Source organism: Bison bison, unplaced genomic scaffold, assembly GCF_000754665.1.
Source record: "Bison bison bison isolate TAMUID 2011002044 unplaced genomic scaffold, Bison_UMD1.0 scf7180017864060, whole genome shotgun sequence".
Lineage (NCBI taxonomy): Eukaryota > Metazoa > Chordata > Mammalia > Artiodactyla > Bovidae > Bison > Bison bison.
Genome location: NW_011494632.1, coordinates 2252054 through 2274619, shown reverse-complemented (window position 1 = coordinate 2274619; position 22566 = coordinate 2252054). Strand labels below are relative to the sequence as shown.

General features: G+C 40.1%; 1 protein-coding gene across 1 annotated transcript in view; it reads right to left on the bottom strand.

The window, feature by feature from the left end:
• The window catches only part of RXFP1 (relaxin/insulin-like family peptide receptor 1), a 214307-nt gene extending 199122 nt beyond the window's left edge, over positions 1-15185 (bottom strand). The window contains exon 1 of the mRNA XM_010836108.1: positions 15092-15185. Coding sequence (XP_010834410.1) covers positions 15092-15185 — 94 coding nt within the window. The remainder of the gene's footprint in view (positions 1-15091) is intronic.
• Between the last annotated feature and the right edge of the window lie 7381 nt (positions 15186-22566).

Below are 22566 nucleotides of genomic sequence, written 5' to 3'. Positions count from 1 at the left end.
AATGTATAAGAAGTTTTATTTTTTAAGTTAGAAAACATAAAGAACAATCAAACAGAGTTGAAGAATACAATATGAAAAATACACCAAATTGAATCAGTTACAGAACAACTGCTTTTGAAGAATAAAGTGAGCAGACAATACAGAGTGGTGGAAATCACTGCTATGGAACAGAAAAAAAGAATAAAAGGAAATGAAGACAGTCTCAGAGACATCTGGGACAGCATTAAATGCACCAACATTTGCATCATAGGGGTCCCAGAAGGAGAAGAGGGAGAGACAGGGCCTGAGAAGATATTTGAAAACATGATAGCTGAAAACTTAACCTAACATGGAAAAGGAAACAGTCACCCAAGTCCAGGAAATGTAGAGAATCCCAGGCAGGATTAACCCACAGAGGAACACACTGTGACAGCTGGTAATCAAAATGACAAAAATTAAAGCTAGAGCATAGTAAAAGTGACAAGGGAAAAGCAACAAATAATATGCAAGGGAATCCCCTTAAGGTTATTAACTGATTTTTCAGCAGAAACTCTGAAGGCCAGAAGGGAATGGCACAATATACTTGAGGTGAGAAAAGGAAAAAAAACAAAAACAAAAACAAATTACAATCAAGAATACTCTGCATAGCAAGGCTTTCATTCAGATTTGGCAGAAAAATAAAAGACTTTACAGACATGCAAAAGCTAAAAGAATTCAGTGCCACCAAACTGGGTGTACAATAAATGCTAAAAGAACTTTTCTAGGCAAAAAAGAAAAGTCCACAATTAGAAACAAGAACATTACAAAATGGGAAGTCTTACTGGTAAAGGTAAATATCCAGTGAAGGTAGAATGTAAATACATTCACACACAAATATGATACCAAAACCAGCAATTGTGGGACATTCCTGGTGGTCCAGTGGCTAAGAATCTGCTTTCCAGTGCCGGGGATATGGTTTTGATCCCTGGTCAGGAAACTAAGATTCCACATGCCATGGGGCAACTAAGCCATGCGCTGCAACTACTAAGCTCGTGTGCTCTGGAGCCCATGCTCTGCAGCTAGGGAAGACCTTTTGCCACAACTAGAGGGAAAGTCTGTGCACTGCCATGAAGAGCCTGCAGAGCCAAGCAAACTAAAAAAAAAAAGCAAAAGACCAGCAATCATGAGGAGTGTACAAATACAGGATATTTGAAATGTTTTTGAAATTAAGAGACTAGCAATGTAAAACAATCATGTATCTATATAGACTGCAGCATCAAAACCTCATGGTAACTGCAAACAATGAAAGGGTTAGTTAAAGGGAAAGATGAAATATAAAGTAAGCAAAATGGCTGAGTCTCAGTAATGTTAGGTGAAGAAAAGCAAGCTACAGAATAATATGTTGGGTGTGATACCATTCCTACATAAATTCTATCATATTTACAAAAGGTATACATAGTTTATAGTTTTTGGATATGTACTTGCATAAAATATGTTTGAAATGGCATGATCCAACTTTGGTTTCATGTTACATCTGGGATTATTGGGAACCTAGCTGTGGGTAGAAAATTAGCTGTAACAGATGTTTTACTCCTCGAAAGAAGCAATGTGAGGCAAACAAGGGAAAATGTCAATGTTTTAAAAAATCAGAATGGTTTGACAGAAAATAACAAAATTCTGTAAAGCAATTATCCTTCAATAAAAACATAAAAAAAATCAGAATAGTAAAGGTGTGAAGGTAAATAACCTTTGTACTCCTTTAAAAAATCCTTTGTCGTACCTGTCATATTCACATGTGTATTTGTGTATATGTATATTTAATGACCCAGCAGTTCTACTCCTAGGTATTTGTCTATGAGAAGTGAAACATATATCCATGAAAAGATTTATACAAGCATGCTCACAGCAGTTTTATTCTTACTAGCTCTGAACTTGAAATAATACTCATGTCCATATATACAGGGAATGTAATGGTTATCCAATGGAATGCTCTCTAACAACAGGAGGACATAAACTGCTGCTACACATACAACATGTATGTATCTCATAAAAACCTATATTGAACTAAAAAGACACTCAAGAAATAATATTATGAATTCTGTTTATGGGGCAGCAGGGCTGGCCACATAATTTCAATAGCCCTGTGCAAAGCAAAAGTGCGGAGACATTGTACAAAGAGCAGGAAAAAGTACCCTGGAAGGTACTAAGATGTAGAGCTTTTTCTTTCTGCCATGGTCATTTAAACTATCATGGCACTTTTGTTATTTAATGTGGTTCAAAGTAAAGAAAAATTAACAATTAAAATGGCTAAATTAAAATTTAGCATTCAATATTCAAATTTATTATTCATCTTTACATTGCACAGTGCCAGTTTTAAATGCAAAGAGAACATTTATCTTGTATGCAGAATAACTGAAATGATACCATTTGTATTTTGTAGCTCATATATGCATATGTCTTGTATTCTTACCCAAACAGTGGAAATGGTGCACAAAAATAATTTAACCATTTTAATTTCACTTCTTGACTCATGAACATTTTACTAATGCTCTGTACATTTCACTTACTGATGAATAAGGTACCCCTCTCTCCTGTTTCCTTTCACAGCATCACTGGAAACTTAAGTGGTTGGTCAATGCAGGAAGTCATGAAACTAGGAAAAGGTATGACATCTCCTTCCTTGGTCATTAGTGTTTCCTACATTATTGTTTCTTCTTCCTGTGTTGGAAGCAAGTTCTTTTTTTAAAAAAAGATGTTTATGTATTTATTTGACCGTGTTGGGTCTTAACTGCAGCATGCGGGATTTTTCCTTGCAGCGCATAGATTCTCTAGTTGTGTTGCAGCATGCAGTCTCTCTAGTTATGTTGCATGGGCTTCGTTTCTCTGTAACATATGGGATTTTAGTTCCCTGACTAGAGATTGAAGCTGCATCCCCTCATTGCAGGGCAAATTCTTAAGCACTGGACCATCAGGGAGGTCCCAAGAAGCAAGTTCTGATTGATGTCGGAATTGTGGCCTCTGAGACTGTGGTGCCCACATTTCTTCACTCCTAGAGGTAACATGATTCCCTCACACTTCTTGCTGAGCTGAACTCCCACTTAATCATTTGTCCCCTGGAACTTTGTCCTTGTGGGGCTTTGCAAAGGCCATATGCCAATGGGGCAGCAAGGAACCACAGATGCATGTCTTCCCGTATCTTCTAATCAGACTTGATTTATGAAACACAAGTTCAAAGACGAAATTAGTAATAATTTCAAGACAGCAGTAAGAGCAGAGCATTCAACTATGTGTGGGGCCCTTTCACACACAGTTATATGTATACATTTCAGTTATACAGATGCATATGTTTATTAAAACTCAAAAACTTAAAATCTGTGCAATATATTACATGCAAATTATAAGTAAATACAAAAATCACCCCACAGTTTTCTACTAAATATAAAACTGCAAAAAACTTTTATACATTATTGGTTTATTTTTTCTGATGACAAATCATGGAACATACAAAATAGATCAAATTTATCAGTTATCAGTCTTCTCTTTCATTTCTCCCGAACTCTATGACCTACTTTTAGAGTTACTGAAAAGTGGAAAAACTATTGTACTGTCCTAACGGGTATTTTTTTTGTCTTGTTCCATATTTTTTTTCCCAAAGAAAGCACAGTTATCCTTCTGAATAGTCCAATACCTGAAAAAGAAGATTGTACTCATCAGTCTACAATTTCAACTCAACAATGAAGTATTGCTTGCTTGTTTTATGTCTCATAGACTATGTACTGTATCTGCAATTCATGAGAAATTTGCACTCATTTTTTCTCTGGGACAGTATAAACCCCTAGAGAGAAAGGCTTTGACAGGGATCATCATATTGTGCCTCCTGGACTCATCTGTCTGGTCAAGGGTACGTGTTGAAGGATGTTTCCCTCGGTGCCATTGTAAACACACCAGCGAGATTCTTCTTCATACTTCACACTTCAGTAAGGCTGGACTTTTATTCACACTTAGTTATTATGTCTGCAGTGCAGTCAGGAGATTTTGCATAATTGCTTAAGGTTTTATTTTACCATTTTCCCAACGACTGATCTTCATCAGGATGGTGAATTATTTTCACACTGGTCTGTAATAAGGAAGCTAACATACTGTTTGATTACTTCTCAGTTCATGGAGGTGACGTTTGAGAGAGGCACATTCTCTCCTTCATAGTGCTGTGTTATTTGCTCAGAGCTAATATTATTATTCTGACTATTTGCTATATTTAAAAGGTAAACTCTTTTTTAAATTGAAGTATAGCTGATTTACAATGTTAATTACTGATGTACAGTAAAGTGACTCAGTTAAACATATATATATATATACATATATATACATTCTTTTTCATATTTTTCGATGATTTATCATGGGATATTGAATATAGGTCCCTGTGCTGTATGGTAGGACCTTGTTGTTTATTCATCCTCTGTATAATAGTTTGCTTCTGCTACTCCTAAAATCCTAATCCTCCCCTCCCCCGCAACCCTCCCTCTTGGCAAGCACCCGTCTGTTCTCTAGTTTGTGAGTCTGTTTCTGTTTCATACATAGGTTCCTTTGTGTCATATTTTAGATTTCACGTATAAATAATATCAGCTGGTATTTGTCTTTCTCTTTCTGACTTACTTGGTTCAGTATGATAATCTCTAGTTTCATCTATGTTGTGCAGATGGCATTATTTCATTTTTTATTATGATACCATTTGTATTTTGTAGCTCATATATGCATCTGTCTTTCCATTTTAAGGAAATACTAGAAATGGAAAAGGTTTTAGATATGAAAAAGCATTTTAAACATATCACAGGCCAACAACTTTCTCAGTGCCTTTGCATGTTGCCTTTGTGAGGTAGTCACAGGCCACAAGTACAGTCCGGGGAGTGAAAACCGTTTACAAGCCTGTCCAGAGGAAGAGCACAAAACACAGAACACACTTTTTGAATCTCAAAACCTTTACCTGAATTATTATTGTCTGAGTTACTTACTAATAATTCAACTTGCTCTTCCTTCTGTTTGAAAATGCTGCTGTATATTTGAGCATGTTTTGCTCATTTTCTGAAGAATATTTTATATTCTGGATGAATTCTGTATTCTGTGGTGCTTCCCTCTGCCACCTGAATTCAACATGTCTGCATTCCAAAACATCATTCTCCTCCTGAAACCAGCTCTTCTTTTTTCTTCCTTAATTCTATTTTACCATCCTCTCATGAATCTAGCTTTCAGTCATATTTGACATTGTCCAACTTTTTTTAATCCCTTACACCCAAGCTGTGACGATGCTGTCTGCAGAGTGCCTCAAGAACCGATTTTCTGTCTCCCATGCCTGCCCTCCTCTGATGCCACGCTGTCACTCTATTCCTCCGATTGTGGAAGGACACCCCACATCTCCTTCCTCCCTCAGTCCCTCCCCTTTCTACTGCGCTATGTATTGTTCCAGCCAGTGGAGCTTCTTAAAAGCAGTTTCGAATCTGCAATTTTTTCTCTTTTATTTTTAATTGGAGGATAATTGCTTTACAATATTGTGTTGACTTCTGCTATACAAGAGCATGAATCAGTCATAAGTATACATACGTCCCCTGTTTCTTGAGCCACCCCCAACCCCATACCACCCCTCTAGGTTGTCACAGAGCACCAGGCTGAGTTCCCTGTGTTAATACGACAACTTCCCACTAGCTGTCTGCTTTACATATGGTAATGGATATATTTCAATGCTGCTTGATTCATCCCACCCTCTCCTTCTCCTGCTGTGTCCACAAGTCCGTTCTCTACATCTGCATCTCTCTTCCTGCCCTGCAAATAGGTTTCCACTACCATTTTTCTAGATGCCATATATATGCGTTAAGGTACAGTATCTGTTTTTCTCTTCTGACATACTTCACCCTGTATAACAGGTGCTAGGCTGAAATCTATAAATTTTAAAGGACTCAGTTAAGATAATTAGTCTTCATCAAAAAGCCTGTAAATAACGAATGCCAGAGAGGGTGTGGAGAAAAGAAAACCCTCCTACACTGTCAGTAGAAATGTAAATTGGTACAGCCACTGTTAAAACAGTATACTTTCCTTAAAAACTAAAAATAGAGCTACCATATGACCCAGCAATCCCATTTCTAGGCGTATACCCAGAAGTGATGAAAACTCAAATTCAAAAAGGTACATGTATCCCAAAGTTTATAAAAGTATTATTTACAATAACCAAGACATGGAAACAACCCAAATGTCCATCAACAGATAAATAGATAAAGAAGATATGGTACATATATATGATTGACTAGTACTCAGCCATAAAAAAGAATGGAATAATGCCATTTGCAACAACATGGATGGACTTAGAGATTAGCATACTAAGTGAAATGAAGTCAGTCAGCGAGAGAAAGGCAAATATCATTATGATATCACTTTTATGTGGAATCTAAAAAATGATGCAAATGAACTTATTTAAAAATGGAAACAGACTCACAGACAAGGAAAACAATCTTATAGTTACCAAAGAGGAGATGGGGGAGAGAGAGGAGGAAAGATAAGGAGCTTAGGATTAACATATTAACATAACATTAACATTAACGTATATATTAACATATATACATTACCATATATAAAATAAATAAACTTCCTAGTGTGTATCATAGGGAACCATATTCAGTATCGTGTAATAAATGTGTAATGGAAAAGAATCTGAAAAAGAATATATATACATCATATATATCAATATCTATATAAATATCTATATATACATATGAATCACTTCGTTGTACACCTGAAAGTAATACAACATTGTAAATCAACTATACTCCAATTTAAAAAATTAAGGAAATGAAGGTAATAGATCTTCAGAGGAAGACTGATATACTGAGAGAATGAATTATTAGCTACTCCTCGCCACCATTTGTATTGGATGAACTTGGATCAGATGTGTAATTGCACAGGAGTCCTCATCCAGGAGTCCCATTGGTCAATATCTTTTCTAATGTTGTCAACCTGTTGGGGTAAAATATTGGGCTATGCAGAATTAGAGAAGCAGGATTCATTTGTGTCTCTCTGGCCCTGAAAATGTCCTAACCTTTACTCTTAAGAATAGTCTTTTATTACAATTTGAAATTTTAATTAAAAAATTTTAGTTTTATATTGGAGTATAGTTGATTTACAATGTTGTGTTAGTTTCAAAGTGAGTTGGTTATACATACACATGTATCTATTCTTTTCCAAGCTCTTTTTGCATATAAGTTATGCAACAGAATGTTGAGTACAGCTCCCTGTGCTATACAGTAGGTCCTTGTTGGTTATCTATTTTATACATAGTAGTGTGCACGTATTAATTCCAAGCTCCTAATTTATCCGTCCTACCTTTTCCCTTTGGTAACCATAAGTTTGTTTTCCATGTCTGTGAGTCCAACTTTTTTTTGTAAGTAAATTCATTGTGTCATTTTTTTTAGATTCCACATATAAGTGATATGATATTTGTCTTTGTCTGACTTACTTCCCTTAGTATGATAATCTCTAGGTACATCCATGTTGCTACAAATGACATTATTCCATTCTTTTTTCAATTACTGGGTAATATTCCATTGTGTATATACACTATATCTTCTTTATCCACTCCTCTGTCAATGGACATTTAGGTTTCCTCCAGGTACTGGCTATTGTGAATGTGCTGCTGTGAATACAGGGCTGCAAGCATCTTTTCAGAATATGGTTTTCTCTGGATATATGCCTAGGCGTGGGATTGCTGGATCAGATAGTAGTTCTGTTTTAAGCCTTTTAAGGATGACCATCTAATTTTTAACATCACGGAATACATATAACACTCCAAAATTATAATGTACATTACATTGGAGTAAACAGGAGGAGATCTGGGGGCAAATTATATCATGTTGAGTGAAAAGATCCATTACGCTTATTTTATATAACTATATTCTTCATGGATATTAAATAATGAATGCACTTAAAGTTTCAAAATATCTTTTTGAGGAGAAACTTGTACTTGATTTCATGAGTATAACATTTGAACATTAAGTTACTTGCTTTCAATGGTTATATTTAATTCCTGATTGATACTTTAGGATGGTAATCTCTTCACATCCTTGATGGTCACCATCAAAGGAAAATTTTGTTCATGTAGATATAAGACTTAAAATATTAAAGCCATTTTTTCAACTATTCCAGTAAAGAATTTGTAACAGCTGAAATTGTATTTCAAGTAGATCTTCCTTTTTTCTCCTCAGAGATGTAACATTAAGATTGTTTTTACTGTTAATGGATTTTGAATCTACTTGAACTGTTCTGTATCAGAATTTCAAAGTAACATTGAGGCTCTAATTCTCAGAATGTGGGTGCATCTTTAAGGATATTACCTGAAGCTAGTTTGAATCGGAAAAGCAGCAAATTAGCAGCAAACCCACAGAAAAATTACAAATGTGTGAAAAGCAAAAGCTGAGAGCCACTGCCTAGGTGGTTCCTGCCAAGAATTTTGTCTGCCTCTCTGTCCCCACTCCCATCCCTGCTAGGACACTTAGGGCTGCCTGCTATGCTCCGGGGGCATCTGGGACATGAATTCAGTGGTTCTGTAGGCCCCTTGTCCATCATGGGCAGCAATGATGTGACAGTTGATGGCTGAAGGAGATACCCAGGTGCTGGAGCATCCAGCACTGATTCACTGCACGGTAGGGACATAGCAATGACTGACTGTAACTCCTCCTGCTTGCTGCTTGCACTGGAAAGGCTGCTGGTCCAGTCCTCACTCTGCTAGGGTCCCTCTTAGGTCCACTCCCAGAGATGCTTGTGAGCGGAGACAACGGGGACCTAGGAGCTCTCTGCCAGCACACAGCCCTGTAGGCTTGGGGGAGCATGTCTCAGTACACCAGAGTGAAAGTGTCAGTCATTCAACTGTGTCTGACTCTTTGCCACTGCAAGGACTGTAGCCCACCAGGCTGCTCTGTCCACTGAATTCTCCAGGTAAGAATATTGGAGTAGCCATTCCCAGCATACCCTAACCCCTCTCTAAAACACCAGCACAACAGGCTTCCCCTGAGAGTTCTCTCTTCTTAAATAAAGACATTTCAAGGATGAATGGATTAAGACACCCTGCCAAGGGACGTTTTCCCAGGCTGGGTTGAATAGTTTGGGATTGTCTCAGGCTTTTCAACCCAAGTTTGCACAGCATCACTCTCATGTCACTGGTAATGATGCCTTTGGGAGCTAATTAAAAATAAATTCCACAGGATGGAAATCATGCCTCCACTGTGTTCCTTCCCAGTGGTTCTTCTCTTGGGAGCTCCCCATCCTAGGAACTCCCATCCTGACCAGTTTGCTGCTGATGTGCCTGGTTTTCAGACTGACCACTCCACAACCTCCTACTGGTCCTCAATTCCAGGTTCCTCTTACAACTATGTGAGACCCAATTCCTACTGCAAATCCAGATTCCCTAACATTCACTGCAACTCTCCTGCCCTATTTGAATCCTGTCTCATACATCTTGCCCTCTATATACCTCTATTTCTCTAACTTCCTTTCCTCAGTCTATTTCTTTCCCCAGAAACTCTTTCTCTCCCCATTTGTGACAGGAGAAATCCTAGCCAACCTTTGAAGATTCACTTCCAATACTGATTCCTTCCTAAAGTCTTCCTGGTCATCCCAAGTAGACCATCCCAGATGGTCATCCCATTTCTCTTTTGCATTCTGCACACTTGTTCTTTTTATGTTATCCTTTCCTTTTTTTTTATGGTAAGTCATTTTATTCTTCCTAATAGAAAGCAAATCACTTTGAAGACAGAAAATATGACTTAACCCTCTTGTGTCCTACTTAGCATTCAATGAATATTTGCTTAATTGTATTGACTGTAGATATAGAAATAATATCTCTTAGTTTAGTGATTAGCCCAATGATATGGTAAGGGGTCAGTTAATCTATTAAACATATTTGAGGAAAATCTGGTATTACCTAATAGGCAAAGATCACTAATAAAGTATCTATCCTATGCTCTCAATGTGTCATTCCAAGATTGTTTTTATAATGTGATGTAGATAATGCAGAGTGGGGTATTTAATTTTCCTTCTTCAAAAACAATGCCAAAATAATTTTGCAATTAAGCTCATGATCATTCAAACTCAACTGATTTTTGGGCTTTGTTGTTGTTACATCAAGGAATTAATGCATATGTTTCTGTACATGACATTTTACACAACGTTCTAATATATAAAATAAGCAATAAAAAAGCTCTTTAACAACAACAGCAGCAGCGACAATGAAACAAAAAGAAAACAGATAAAAGTGGAGCAGCCTAGAATAATGCTGGCATGAAACTGCCCTTCCCTCACCAACCTGCGGCATCAGGTTCTTCTGCAGAGGCAACAGTTCAATGGTACACAGTTTAGAAACTGCCAACCTGGCATGTTCCCTTCTGAGGGTTAAATCTCATTGTGTAAAGACACAGCAGGTCAGTCATGCAGTCCTTCAGGCCATATCTACCACCTACTGAGCTGGACTGTGACTTTTAGAAAGATTGCCAGATGACTTTTTAAAAAATTCTATTCTATTCGGTTTTATTCTATTCTGTTCTATGTTATTTGTGGTCCTGCCTCATGGCATGTGGGATCTTTGTCCCCCCAACAGGGATCAACCTGTGCCCCCTGCAGTGGAAGCAGAGCCCTCATCACTGTATTGCCTGGGAAGTCCTCCCAGATGATTTTATATGCACTCAGGTTTGAGAAGCACCCCTTTGGAAGATTTAGGGGATGTTAAGACAGGAATGGAGACCAAATAAGAATTGATGCACAGTAGACACAGGTTATGTGCCAGAAAATTTGGAACACTCAGCAGTGGCCATAGGACTGGAAAAGATCAGTTTTCATTCCAATCCCAAAGAAAGGCATACCAAAGAATGTTCAGACTACCACACAATTGCACTCTTCTCACATACTAGCAAAGTAATGCTCAAAATTCTCCAAACCAGGCTTCAACAGTACGTGAACCGTGAACTTCCAGATGTTCAAGCTGGATTTAGAAAAGGCAGAGGAACCAGAGATCAAATTGCCAACGTTGATTGGATCATGGAAAAAGCAAGAGAATTCTAGAAAAACATCTACTTCTGCTTCATTGATTACACTAAAGACTTTGACTGTGTGGATCACAACAAACTGTGGAAAATCCTTAAGAAGATGGGATACCTGCCTCCTATGAAACCTATATGCAGGTCAAGAAGCAACAGTTAAAACCGGACATGGAACAAAGGACTGGTTCAAAATTGGGAAAGGAGTATGTCAAGGCTGTATATTGTCACCCTGCTTATTTAACTTCTATGCAGAGTACATCATGAGAAATGCTGGAGTGGATGAAGCACAAGCTGGAATCAAGATTGCAAGAAGAAATATAATAACCTCAGATATGCAGATGACACCAAATTTATGGCAGAAAGTGAAGAACTTTAAAGAGTCTCTTGATGAAAGTGAAAGAGAAGAGTGAAAAAGTTGGCTAAAACTCAACATTCAGAAAACTAAGATCATGGCATCTGGTCCCATCACTTCAAGGCAAATAGATGGGGAAACAATGGGAATAGTGACAGACTATTCCTTTGGGGCTCCGAAATCACTGCAGATGTTGACTGCAGGCCTGAAATTAAAGAAGCTTGCTCCTTGGAAGAAAAGTTATGACCAACCTAGATAGCATATTGAAAAGCAGAGATATTACTTTGCCAACAAAGTTCCATATAGTCAAAGCTATGGTGTTTCCAGTAGTCATGAATGGATGTGAGAGTTGGACTATAAAGAAAGCTGAGCACTGAAGAATTGATGGTTTTGAACTGTGGTGTTGGAGAAGACTCTTGAGAGTCCCTTGGACTGCAAGGAGATCCAACCAGTCCATTCTGAAGGAGATCAGGCCTGGGATTTCTTTGGAAGGAATGATGCTGAAGCTAAAACCCCAGTACTTTGGCCACCTCATGCGAAGAGTTGACTCATTGGAAAAGACTCTGATACTGGGAGGGATTGGGGGCAAGAGGAGAAGGGGACGACAGAGGATGAGATGGCTGGATGGCATCGCTGACTCGATGGACGTGAATCTGAGTGAACTCTGGGAGTTGGTGATGGACAGGGAGGCCTGGCGTGCTGCAATTCATGGGGTCGCAAAGAGTCGGACACGACTGAGCGACTGAACTGAACTGAACTGAAACTGAGTTATAAAGTTGAAACTAAAAGAGGTAACACCTTCCCTTCTTCATAATTTAGTTCATTAATCAACTGTTTTTATTGGCATATAGTTGATTTACAATGTTTCAGGTATACAGCAAAGTGATTCAGTTATACATACATAAGTATAGATAGATTCTTCTTCAGATTCTATTCCACTATACGTTACTACAAGATATTCAATATAGTTCTCTGTGCTATACAGGAGGTCCTTGTTGCTTATCTATTTATATATAGTAGTGCATATATGTTAATCACAAACTCCCAATTTATCCCTCCCTTCACTCACTCTGTTGTTGAATGCTAAGTTGTGTCTCACTCTTTGGGACCCTCATCTGCCGCCAAGTAGTAATTGTCTACAGGATTTTTTCAAGTTTCTAAATATTCTTTTCTACCCTTGACCAGGGTGTTTAAAAATTCACCTCTTAAGATATGTTTATTTTTTATTTTTTACAATAAGAGTTAACATTTTTGAGCTAGCAGTCCTATCTCAGGCAGTCATCTTGGAAGTCATGAATGTTAATACTTTCCACATCTTTACCTTGGAGACATACAGAATATGTGAATCTCAGTCAAGGCATGCATAGCTGGTGGTAGTAAAAGCGATCCTGGAACACGGTTCTCCTAGAACCAGCTCTCCAGGAGGGCAGGGGTTTTGTCTCCATCACTGCTGCATCCTTTGTGCCCAAACACTTTGTGGCACACAGTAGGAGCTCAATCAAGATTTCCTTTACTGTTTGCCACACCTGCTTTTACACACACAGTCTGCCTTACACACCGATGTGCAGGGTTAGGTTAGGAAGTCAGGACAAGCTGTGTGGGGATGAGCACTGAATGACGGGGGCGTGGTCTGCTTGTCCTAACCCATTTGCGAGAGCGGATGTGGTGTTCTCCTTGGGTTCTGGTGCCTGAATTAGAAGTGTGCTCAGCTGTTCCCCATGGTAGGGGGAATCATCTCCCCATTCCGTGTCCGCGTCTTAATCCCTGGAATCTGAGACTGTCACCTTATACCGGCAGAAGGACTTTGTAGGTGAGATAAACACTGCAGCTCTGGAGGTGAGAGTGTCCTGAATTATCCAGGCCGGCCTGATGCAGTCCCTAGGGTCCTTACAAAAGTCAGGAGAGCACGTGAGTGGTAGGAGATGGAACAAAGGGCTTCTTCTCATCTTCCTGTCTTAACCACTTGAGGCTTACCAGCTCTCTGAAATCCAATTTGAGGATGCCCATGAATGGCTGCCTCTTGCCACACCCTATTATCAACATCAAATCTAGCTCAGCCTGGCAGAAAAGATATAAACCTCATACCAGGCACGAGCTGGTATGGACCATCCACACCTCACTCTACAGGACATCGGCAGCAGCCGTCCAGTTTGGAGACTGGCCACCCTCTCCTGGGAAGGAGCATTCAGATCCCTGTTACCAATGCTTTCTAACAGAAGATTGTATATTAAAAGTTCATCATACTGATTTTTTTTTATTTTAAATTTTATTTTATTTTTAAACTTTACAAATTGTGTTAGTTTTGCCAAATATCAAAATGAATCCACCACAGGTATACATGTGTTCCCCATCCTGAACCCTCCTCCCTCCTCCCTCCCCATACCATCCCTCTGGGTTGTCCCACCGGAGAGTCAGAATAAAGTAATGCAATAATGAGGCATCTTTCAGACACAGACTTGAGTTCAAATATCCTTTCTATTGTCTACTAATCTCACTCAGTTTCGCCCTGAGCAAGATCAATTAATCTCTCTAAACTTGTTTTCTCATCAGAAAAATGAAAAGATTAATACTTGCCTTTAAAGGAGTGTTTTGAGGAATATATTATAACAAATGGAAACATTATGGAAGCAATTATAGACATACCTAGCTTTATTGTGCTTTACTTTATTGCACTTTGCAGATACTGTGTGTTTTACAGACTGAAGGTCTGCGGCAATCCTGCATCAAAAAATCCATCAGCTCCACTTTTCCAACAGTATTTGCTCCCTTCTTGTCTCTGTGTCAAGTTTTGGTAATTCCTACACAACTTCAAACTTTTCCATTTTTATTGTATTTGTCATGGTGATCTGTGATCCGTGATCTTTGATGTTATTACTGCAAATATTATGACACACTGAAGGCTCAGATGATGGTTAGTGTTTTTAGTAATAAAGCATTTTCAATCAAGATTATGTTTCATATATAGTGGCCACTATTCTTTGTTAATTAATTTTTATTGTAATATAGTTGATTTACGATGCTGTATTAGCTTCTGCATAGCAAAATGAGTCAACTCTACATATATCTCCTCCCTTTTGTATTTCCCTCCCGTTCAGGTCACCACAGAGCATTGAGTACGGTTCCCTATACTAGTAGGTTCTCATTAGTTGTTTATTTTATGCATAGTATCAATAGTGGGCCTTTCCTGGTGGCTCAGTGATAAAGAATCCACTTGCTAATGTAGGAGTTTCGGGTTTGATCCCTGGGTCAGGAAGATCCCCTGGAGAAGGAGATGGCAACCCACTCCAGTATTCTTGCCTGGAGAATCCCACAGACAGAGGAGCCTGGCGGGCTGCAGTCCATGGGATGGCAAAGAGTCAGCACAACTTAGCGACCAAACAACAATCAGTAGTGTATATGTGTCAACTCCAGTCTCTCCTCCTCCCACCCCACCCCCTTTCCCCTTGATATCCATGCATTTTGGCTGCTATTCTTGATTACTCTGAAAGAAGGATAAATATCTAGAGGATAATTATTAACCAGAGTTGACTGGAAAGAGCTGTGAATTGACAAAAGACTTTTGTTTTGCAGCCATGTACTCTCTCAAGGTTGCTTGGGTAGCCTTTTCCTGGAGCAGAAGTGTGTTCTGTTTGTGAAAGGGACGTCTCTTGGGTGTCCGGATGTGTGTGTGGGGTGACATTTGCAGGTGAGATACCTCCTTGATGTGCTTTACCTTCCAGATGGGCAGTTGTGGGTAAATCAGGTGCTGACACCACGGGAAGGGTGCCCACTGTGTTGTGTTCTGTAATTTTAGGGACATGGTGCATTTTGTCTCATTCAGCATAAACCTTGGCACTTGAGACCTTTTAAAGCAAACCTCAGTCCTTAAAAGTGTAGACCTGATTCTTCTAAGTGTAGACCTGATTCTTTTCACACAATCATTTCCCTTTAGAACCATCTCCTTTGCGGTCTTAACTCTGAACAGATAGGCCTGGTCTGTAACTCTTAGTCCCTTTTCAGTCCTCTATCTTTTTGAGTCTCAGAAGTTCAAGTTTCCTGACAAGCCAAAGACATAATGGTTTAACTATTTTATTCTAATCACTTTACCAATTTTCTGCTGCTGCTGCTGCTGCTGCTGCTAAGTCGCTTCAGTTGTGTCCGACTCTGTGCGACCCCATAGATGGAAGCCCACCGGGCTCCCCCATCCCTGGGATTCTCCAGGCAAGAACACTGGAGTGGGTTGCCATTTCCTTCTCCAATGCATGAAAGTGGAAAGTGAAAGTGAAGCCGCTCAGTCGTGTCCGACTCTTAGCGACCCCATGGACTGCAGCCTACCAGGCTTCTCCGTCCATGGGATTCTCCAGGCAAGAGTACTGGAGTGGGGTGCCATTGCCTTCTCCTATTTTCTGATGAGATTCATTTATATTTCAGCTAGCATTACTGTCAGACACAGCAATGTGCATGTCTGCCTGGAGTTTAAAGATAATTTCCAATCATTTTCCCCTTTGAAAGTTCCTGCCATCCCTCTATTTCTTCTTCTGAAGATAGGAAGTACATTTTCTGTGTAAAATATCATTATGTGTTGCTGCTCTGTGACTTTAAATCAAACCTGGTTTCTGTCTTTTACTGTCACTGTAATACATTGCAAAAATTGTGTGAAATTTTGAAAAGTTTCCCAAGTTCTTTTCAGATATGACACTTTTCCTCTGTCATGGGTTAATGAAGCTAGGCTTTCTGTTTGTTCTGTGAATTTCATTTAAAGAAAGTAATAGAGGAAACAAAACAGCAAATCTCTTAATTTTATTCCTGATCCAAGGCAATAAAAATACCTTGTTAGCTTATAAACACTGTTTTGGATTGTTTCACCATAATAAGAAACTCCACTTGCCCAAAGAAATAATAAACTGCCTTTCAGTTAGCTGTAAATGTGTGTCAACAAACTAGTGATGAATTGTCTTGGCAGGGCACAGTCATATTTTTATCCAGAAGAATTCTTTTTATTTTCATATGATAAACTTAGATGCTGGTGAAGTCTGGCCAAGTGCTTGAGGTGACATGGGTTGGAGGGAGCCTTTGGCAGAGAGTTTTTCTTCCTCTGATGGTTTCCAGTTGAATGAAGATCTCCCAGTAGGATTCACATCTACGTGAGGACATCCGCTGTGGGTCCAAGTCCATCATGGGAATGAAATTTGCTAGTGTTTGTTCACTGCAGACAAATAGAACCACAGCTCATAAGCAAACGCTGGTTAGCATGATGGCCAATGCTTTGTTTGTGAAGAAGCACACTTTATTTCATTTTCATTCTTGCAATCTGCTCCCCAGACAAATCCTTGCTATTTTAGTCACTGTCTGCCAGAAACGGACTTGACCAGTGTGGGGATGATTTTTCTGCTGGAGTCTTTGGGTTTTTAGATAAAAATTATTTGCCCCCACTAAGTTTATGAGTCTATTTCCCCCCAAGTAATTTACATTAGATACAGAGAACAAGGTTTCTTACCAGAAGCATTTAAATAGTTACTTTTAGAGACCCTTACTTAATGAGAAGTTTACTGGCATTAGAGCCCTGGGTGCTGCCCCTCTCATAGGGTCAGGGCACTTGCCACCAGGAGTTCCTCTTTCTTCCCTCTGTGCCCTGCTTCACTACTTCCCCCCTCAGATTCTTCACAGGCTGGGGTTCAAGCTCCAGACCTGTCTTGGATGTTCAGGCATCTTCCCTGGGCTTTCCTGGTGGCTCAGACAGTAAAGAATTCACCTGAAATGCAGGAGATCCTGGTTCGATTCCTGGGTCAGGAAGATCTCCTGGACGAGAGCATGGCAACCCACTCCAGTTTTCTTGGATGGATAATCCCATGGACAGAGGAGGCTGGTGGGCTACAGTATATGAGGTTGCAATGAGTCAAACACATCTGAGTGACTAACACACACACACACACACACACATCCATCTTCCCCAGACAGATCACCCAAGATGCAACTAGTTTGAGTTGCTTCACCTGTGGCTGCAGGGCCAAGAGACATTGTTGGGGGTGTGGAGATGTAGCTTGACTTCCCCTCAGCTGTGCACAGAGGCCCCTTGGGAAACCAACTTGATGTGGGTGGTGATGGGTGGCATCTGGGGGACATAGGGACCTGGGGTTGCATTATTTCTGGGCTGTAAATAATAGGGTAAAGCCTTGGGTGGAGAAGGAAGACACCATGAGAAGCTGAAGTACACGTGTTTTTTTCTGTAAAATAGTTTATAAACAATGTGTAAAGTGAATGGATAACATTGAGTTTAAATAAAAATACAAGGATCTACTGTATAGCACAGGGAACTCTGCTCAATATTCTGTAATAACCTAAATGGGAAGAGAATTTGAAAAAAGAATGTGCTGCTGTGCTTAGTTGCTCAGTCATGTCCCACTCCTTGTGACCCCTTGGACTATAGCCCACCAGGCTCCTCTCTTCATGGAGATTCTCTAGGCAGGAATACTGGAGTGGGTTGCCATGCAACCCAAGATCTAGGGGATCTTCCTGACCCAGGAATGGAACTGGGGTCTCCTACATTGTGGGTGGATTCTTTGCCAGCTGAGCCACCCAGGGAAAAAAGAATAGATACATGTATGTGTTGGACTTCTCTGGTGGCTCAGATGACAAAGAATCTGCCTGCACTAGATTCCTTTGGACTGCAAGGAGATCAAACCAGTCAATCCTAAAGGAACTCAACCCTGAATATTCATTGGAAGGGCTGGAGCTGAAGCTGAAGCTCCAATATGTTGGCCACCTGATGTAAAGAGCTGACTCATTGGAAAAGACCCTGAAGCTGGAAAGATTGAAAGCAGAAGAAGAGGGCTATGAGGCTGAGATGATCGGATGGCATCATCGACTCCATGGATATGAGTTTGAGCAAACTCTGGGAGATAGTGAAGGACAGAGAAGCCTGGTGTGCTGCCTCCATGGGGTTGCAAAGAGTCAGACATGACTTAGTGACCAAACAACATGTATATGTATAACTGAATAACTTTTCTGTAACCTGAAACTAACACAGCTTAGTTAATAAGCTGTACTCCAATATAAAATAAGAAAATTTTATAGTACATTGAGAAGATGATAGTCAAGTCAACTGCCAGGGTCAAGGGGTTTTAAATGAGGCACACTGGGCTTGCCCTGTTATCTCCTCCTTCTGGTGCCTTGGAGACTGCCCCAGAGTGTTCTGGTTGCAATGAGGAAGATTCCTGGGCCACCACCATCCAGCCGCAGTAGAAGTGAGACTGGCATTCGTGGTGTTGGAAGCATCACAGGATTAGCTGAAGGCAATCATGGGTTCCAGGTTGATCAACAGGGAGAGGACAAACGAAGCTCTCCCATTACAGGTGCTCATTTTAATTTTCAGAGTTCAAGGTGAGAAGCCTTTTGTAGTAACAGGGAAGTTGATTTAGGTTCTTGCCTGAATGATGAAAATTGGACATAATACATGAAACACTGGTTGATCAGGATGTGAGGCATCAAGTAACAAAGGACAGGAATCCCCAAGAGGGGAGAAATATGTGAGATAAGCTCTCAGCTGCCCCAGTTCACTACCAGAGAGAGTTTTCACGCTGTGGCAGAGGGAGGGGCCACCCAGGTGGAGTTCACTATACCCTGAGTTGAGGAGATGGAGGTGACTGGAAAGCTGAGGCATGAATATTTGTAGGGTGTTGTGCACAGTGATGAAAGTCAGAGAAAGACAAATACTGCAGAGTGTCACTCACAGGTGGAATCTAAAAACGCTGAACTAGTAGAAACAGAGAGTAGTATGGTGGTTACCAGGAATTGGGGTTGGGGGGAAAAATTGGAGATTTTGGTTAAAGAATACAGACTTGTGACTAGAAGATGAATAAGCTCTGGAGAGTTCATGCACAGCATAGTGATTATAATCAACAACACTGTATTACATACTTCAAAGTTTTTAAGAGACTGTATCTTAATTTTTCTTACTGTAAAAAGCAATGATAATTACATGATGTAGCTGAGGCATAAAATAAAACCACAGTGGTCATCATGTTGCAATATATAAATGTATTAAATCAATATGTACATCTTGAAATCACACTGTGTTATATGACAGTTATATCTCAATAAAAATATCTATAGGGCCAAGTACCGGAGAGAAGGGAGCTTCAGAGAACTTCAAAGAACTTCAGAGGGTCCCCTAGAGCCTTCCCCTGTCTGTAGACCAGTCTTGTGTGTAAGGAAATTACCTGAGGTCAAGGGGGAGAAAGACACCCTGAAGATTCAGAAGGTACAATTCGCACATCTGAACACTCACATAAAAGGCAGAAATTCTCACATTGAATAAAAAAGCAATGTGCTTGGAACCTAAAATGGAAACCATGAAAGAACAATCAAATATTTTGTAAATCAAAGCTTATTTGCTTGGGACTTCCCTGGTGGCTCAGTGGTAGAGAATTTGCCTGCCAATGCAGAAGACACGGGTTTGATCCCTGTTTTGGGAGGCTCCCACATGCCATGAAACAACCAAGTCTGTACGCCACAACTATTGAACCTGTGTTCCCGGCCCGGGAACCACAACTACTGAAGCCTGAGTACCCTGGAGACTGTGCTCTGCAACAAGAGAAGTCACTGCAATGAGATGCTCGCACACCCCAACTAGAGAGTAGCCCCCACTCTCCAAAACTAGAGAAAAGCCCATGCGGCAACAAAGACTCAGCACAGCCGAAATAAATAAATAAACAAATACATTAAAAAAAAATAAAGCTTATTTCCCTGAATTAAGAAAAAAATTACTTTGTCTATAAGGAAAATGGATTCTTGACCATTGGTAAGCTCTGCATAATTTTGTAAAACATACCAAAATTAAAATATAGTTGTTTTCAGTTCTATCTGTGTTCTGATGAAATGAATCACATATGAGCGATTAACATTTTTTTCAACATTTCTTCAGTTCTCATCGAAAATTGTGGATCAATAGATATGTGCCACAAAAAATTTCCATATCTTTTGATGTCATGGAGCTTAGTGTTTCCATGGACAGGATTTTTTTGTTTGTTTTTTGCTGGTGAAAGATCTACTGAGTTTTCAGTACCATCTGAACAACAAAAACAACAAAAGATTTGTTAAAGCTTTCCAGAGTCTTTGGAGTCTATGCTTAGGTTATTGGATGAATGTTAGTTTATGAACTGAATTCAATATTCAGCTAGGTCAGGACATTAAACATCCTTGCAGAGTTCACTGTAAGCCAGGAATTTACCTTGCATCCTCAGAACTCGGTAGTGTAGGCTCTATTATTATCCTTTTCATCTTTACAGATGAGGAAACTGAACTCCAGAGACGGTAAGGAACTAATGCAAGGTCCTCAGTAAGTGACTCAACATGAATCTTCCTTATTCTGATTAAAAAGCCAATATCTCTTATTCACTAATAGTGTGTTGGCACTGGCATTGCATTTTTATTTCAGTCTTTCACAGCAGCGAGGAAGATGTAAACCTCTTATATTTGGGCTGAATTTGTCAGCCAGTACAGCACGTGGGCTTCCCAGGTGACTGGGAAAGAACCTGCCTGCCAGTGCAGGAAACATGAGAGACAGGTTCGATCCCTGGGGCAGGAAGATCCCCTGAAGGAAGGCACAGCAACTCACTCCAGTATTCTTGTCTGGAGAATCCCATGGGCAGAGGAGTCTGACAGGTTACGGTCCATAGGGTTGCACAGAGTGGGACACGACTGAAGCGGCTTAGCACAGCACAGCATGGCAAGTGGATTCTGAATGAATCGCCGCAGCTGAGGATCCATCTGCCCTCTTGCTGTGTGCTCAGGTCCAGGATATTTCACTGGTGGACATGAAACTCACATGACCCTTGGCGAGGGAGCCAACAGAACATGACCATTTCTTTTTACTTAGCTCTTCATAAATTATTCTAGAATGATATTCCTTTCCCCTCTTATGCCATATTTCTAAACGTCCATGGATTCCACTCAAAATAATACATTGATATCTTTATTTCTGTAATAATACACACATTTATTTCAACATAATAAAAAGCTTTTATTGATAATAAAAGTATGTGGAATGCCAACATAGTCATCTGGGGCTGCTGTAACAAAATACCACAGATTGGGAAAAATATCAATAACCTCAGATATGCAGATGACACCACCTTTATGGCAGAAAGTGAAGAGGAATTAAAAAGCCTCTTGATGAAAGTGAAAGAGGAGAGTGAAAAAGTTGGCTTAAAGCTCAACATTCAGAAAACGAAGATCATGGCATCTGGTCCCATCACTTCATGAGAAATAGATTGGGAAACAGTGGAAACAGTGTCAGACTTTGTTTTGGGGGGCTCCAAAATCATTGCAGATAGTGATTGCAGCCATGAAATTCAAAGATGCTTACTCCTTGGAAGGAAAGTTATGACCAACCTAGATAGCATATTCAAAAGCAGAGACATTACTTGGCCAACAAAGGTTCATCTAGTCAAGGCTATGGTTTTTCCTGTGGTCATGTATGGATGTGAGAGTTGGACTGTGAAGAAAGCTGAGCGCCAAAGAATTGATGCTTTTGAACTGTGATGTTGGAGAAGACTCTTGAGAGTCCCTTGGACTGCAAGGAGCTCCAACCAGTCCATTCTGAAGGAGATCAGCCCTGGGACTTCTGTGGAAGGAATGATGCTAAAGCTGAAACTCCAATACTTTGGCCGCCTCATGCAAAGAGTTGACTCATTGGAAAAGACTCTGATGCTGGGAGGGATTGGGGGCAGGAGTAGAAGGGGACAACAGAGGATGAGATGGCTGGATGGCATCACCGACTTGATGGACGTGAATCTGAGTGAACTCCGGGAGTTGGTGATGGACAGGGAGGCCTGGCATGCTGAGATTCATGGGGTCGCAGAGTCAGACACAACTGAGTGACTGAACTGAACTGAACTGGGTGACTTAAGCAACAGACATTTATTTCTCACAGTTCTGGAGGCTGGGATATCTGAGAGCAGGGTGCCAGCATGATCGGTTTCTGGAGAAGACTCTCTTCCTGGATTGCAGTCGGCCACTTTTCCCTGTGTCCTCACATGGTGAGGATTGAGAGACAGTGCCTTCTTGTGTCTCTTCTTATAAGGGTACTAACTCCATCACGAAGGTTGCATTCTCATGACCTTATCTCAACCTAATTATCTTCCAAGAAGTCCCATTGCTAAATAATATTTCATTGGGTATCATGGTTTCAACATACACATTTTGGTG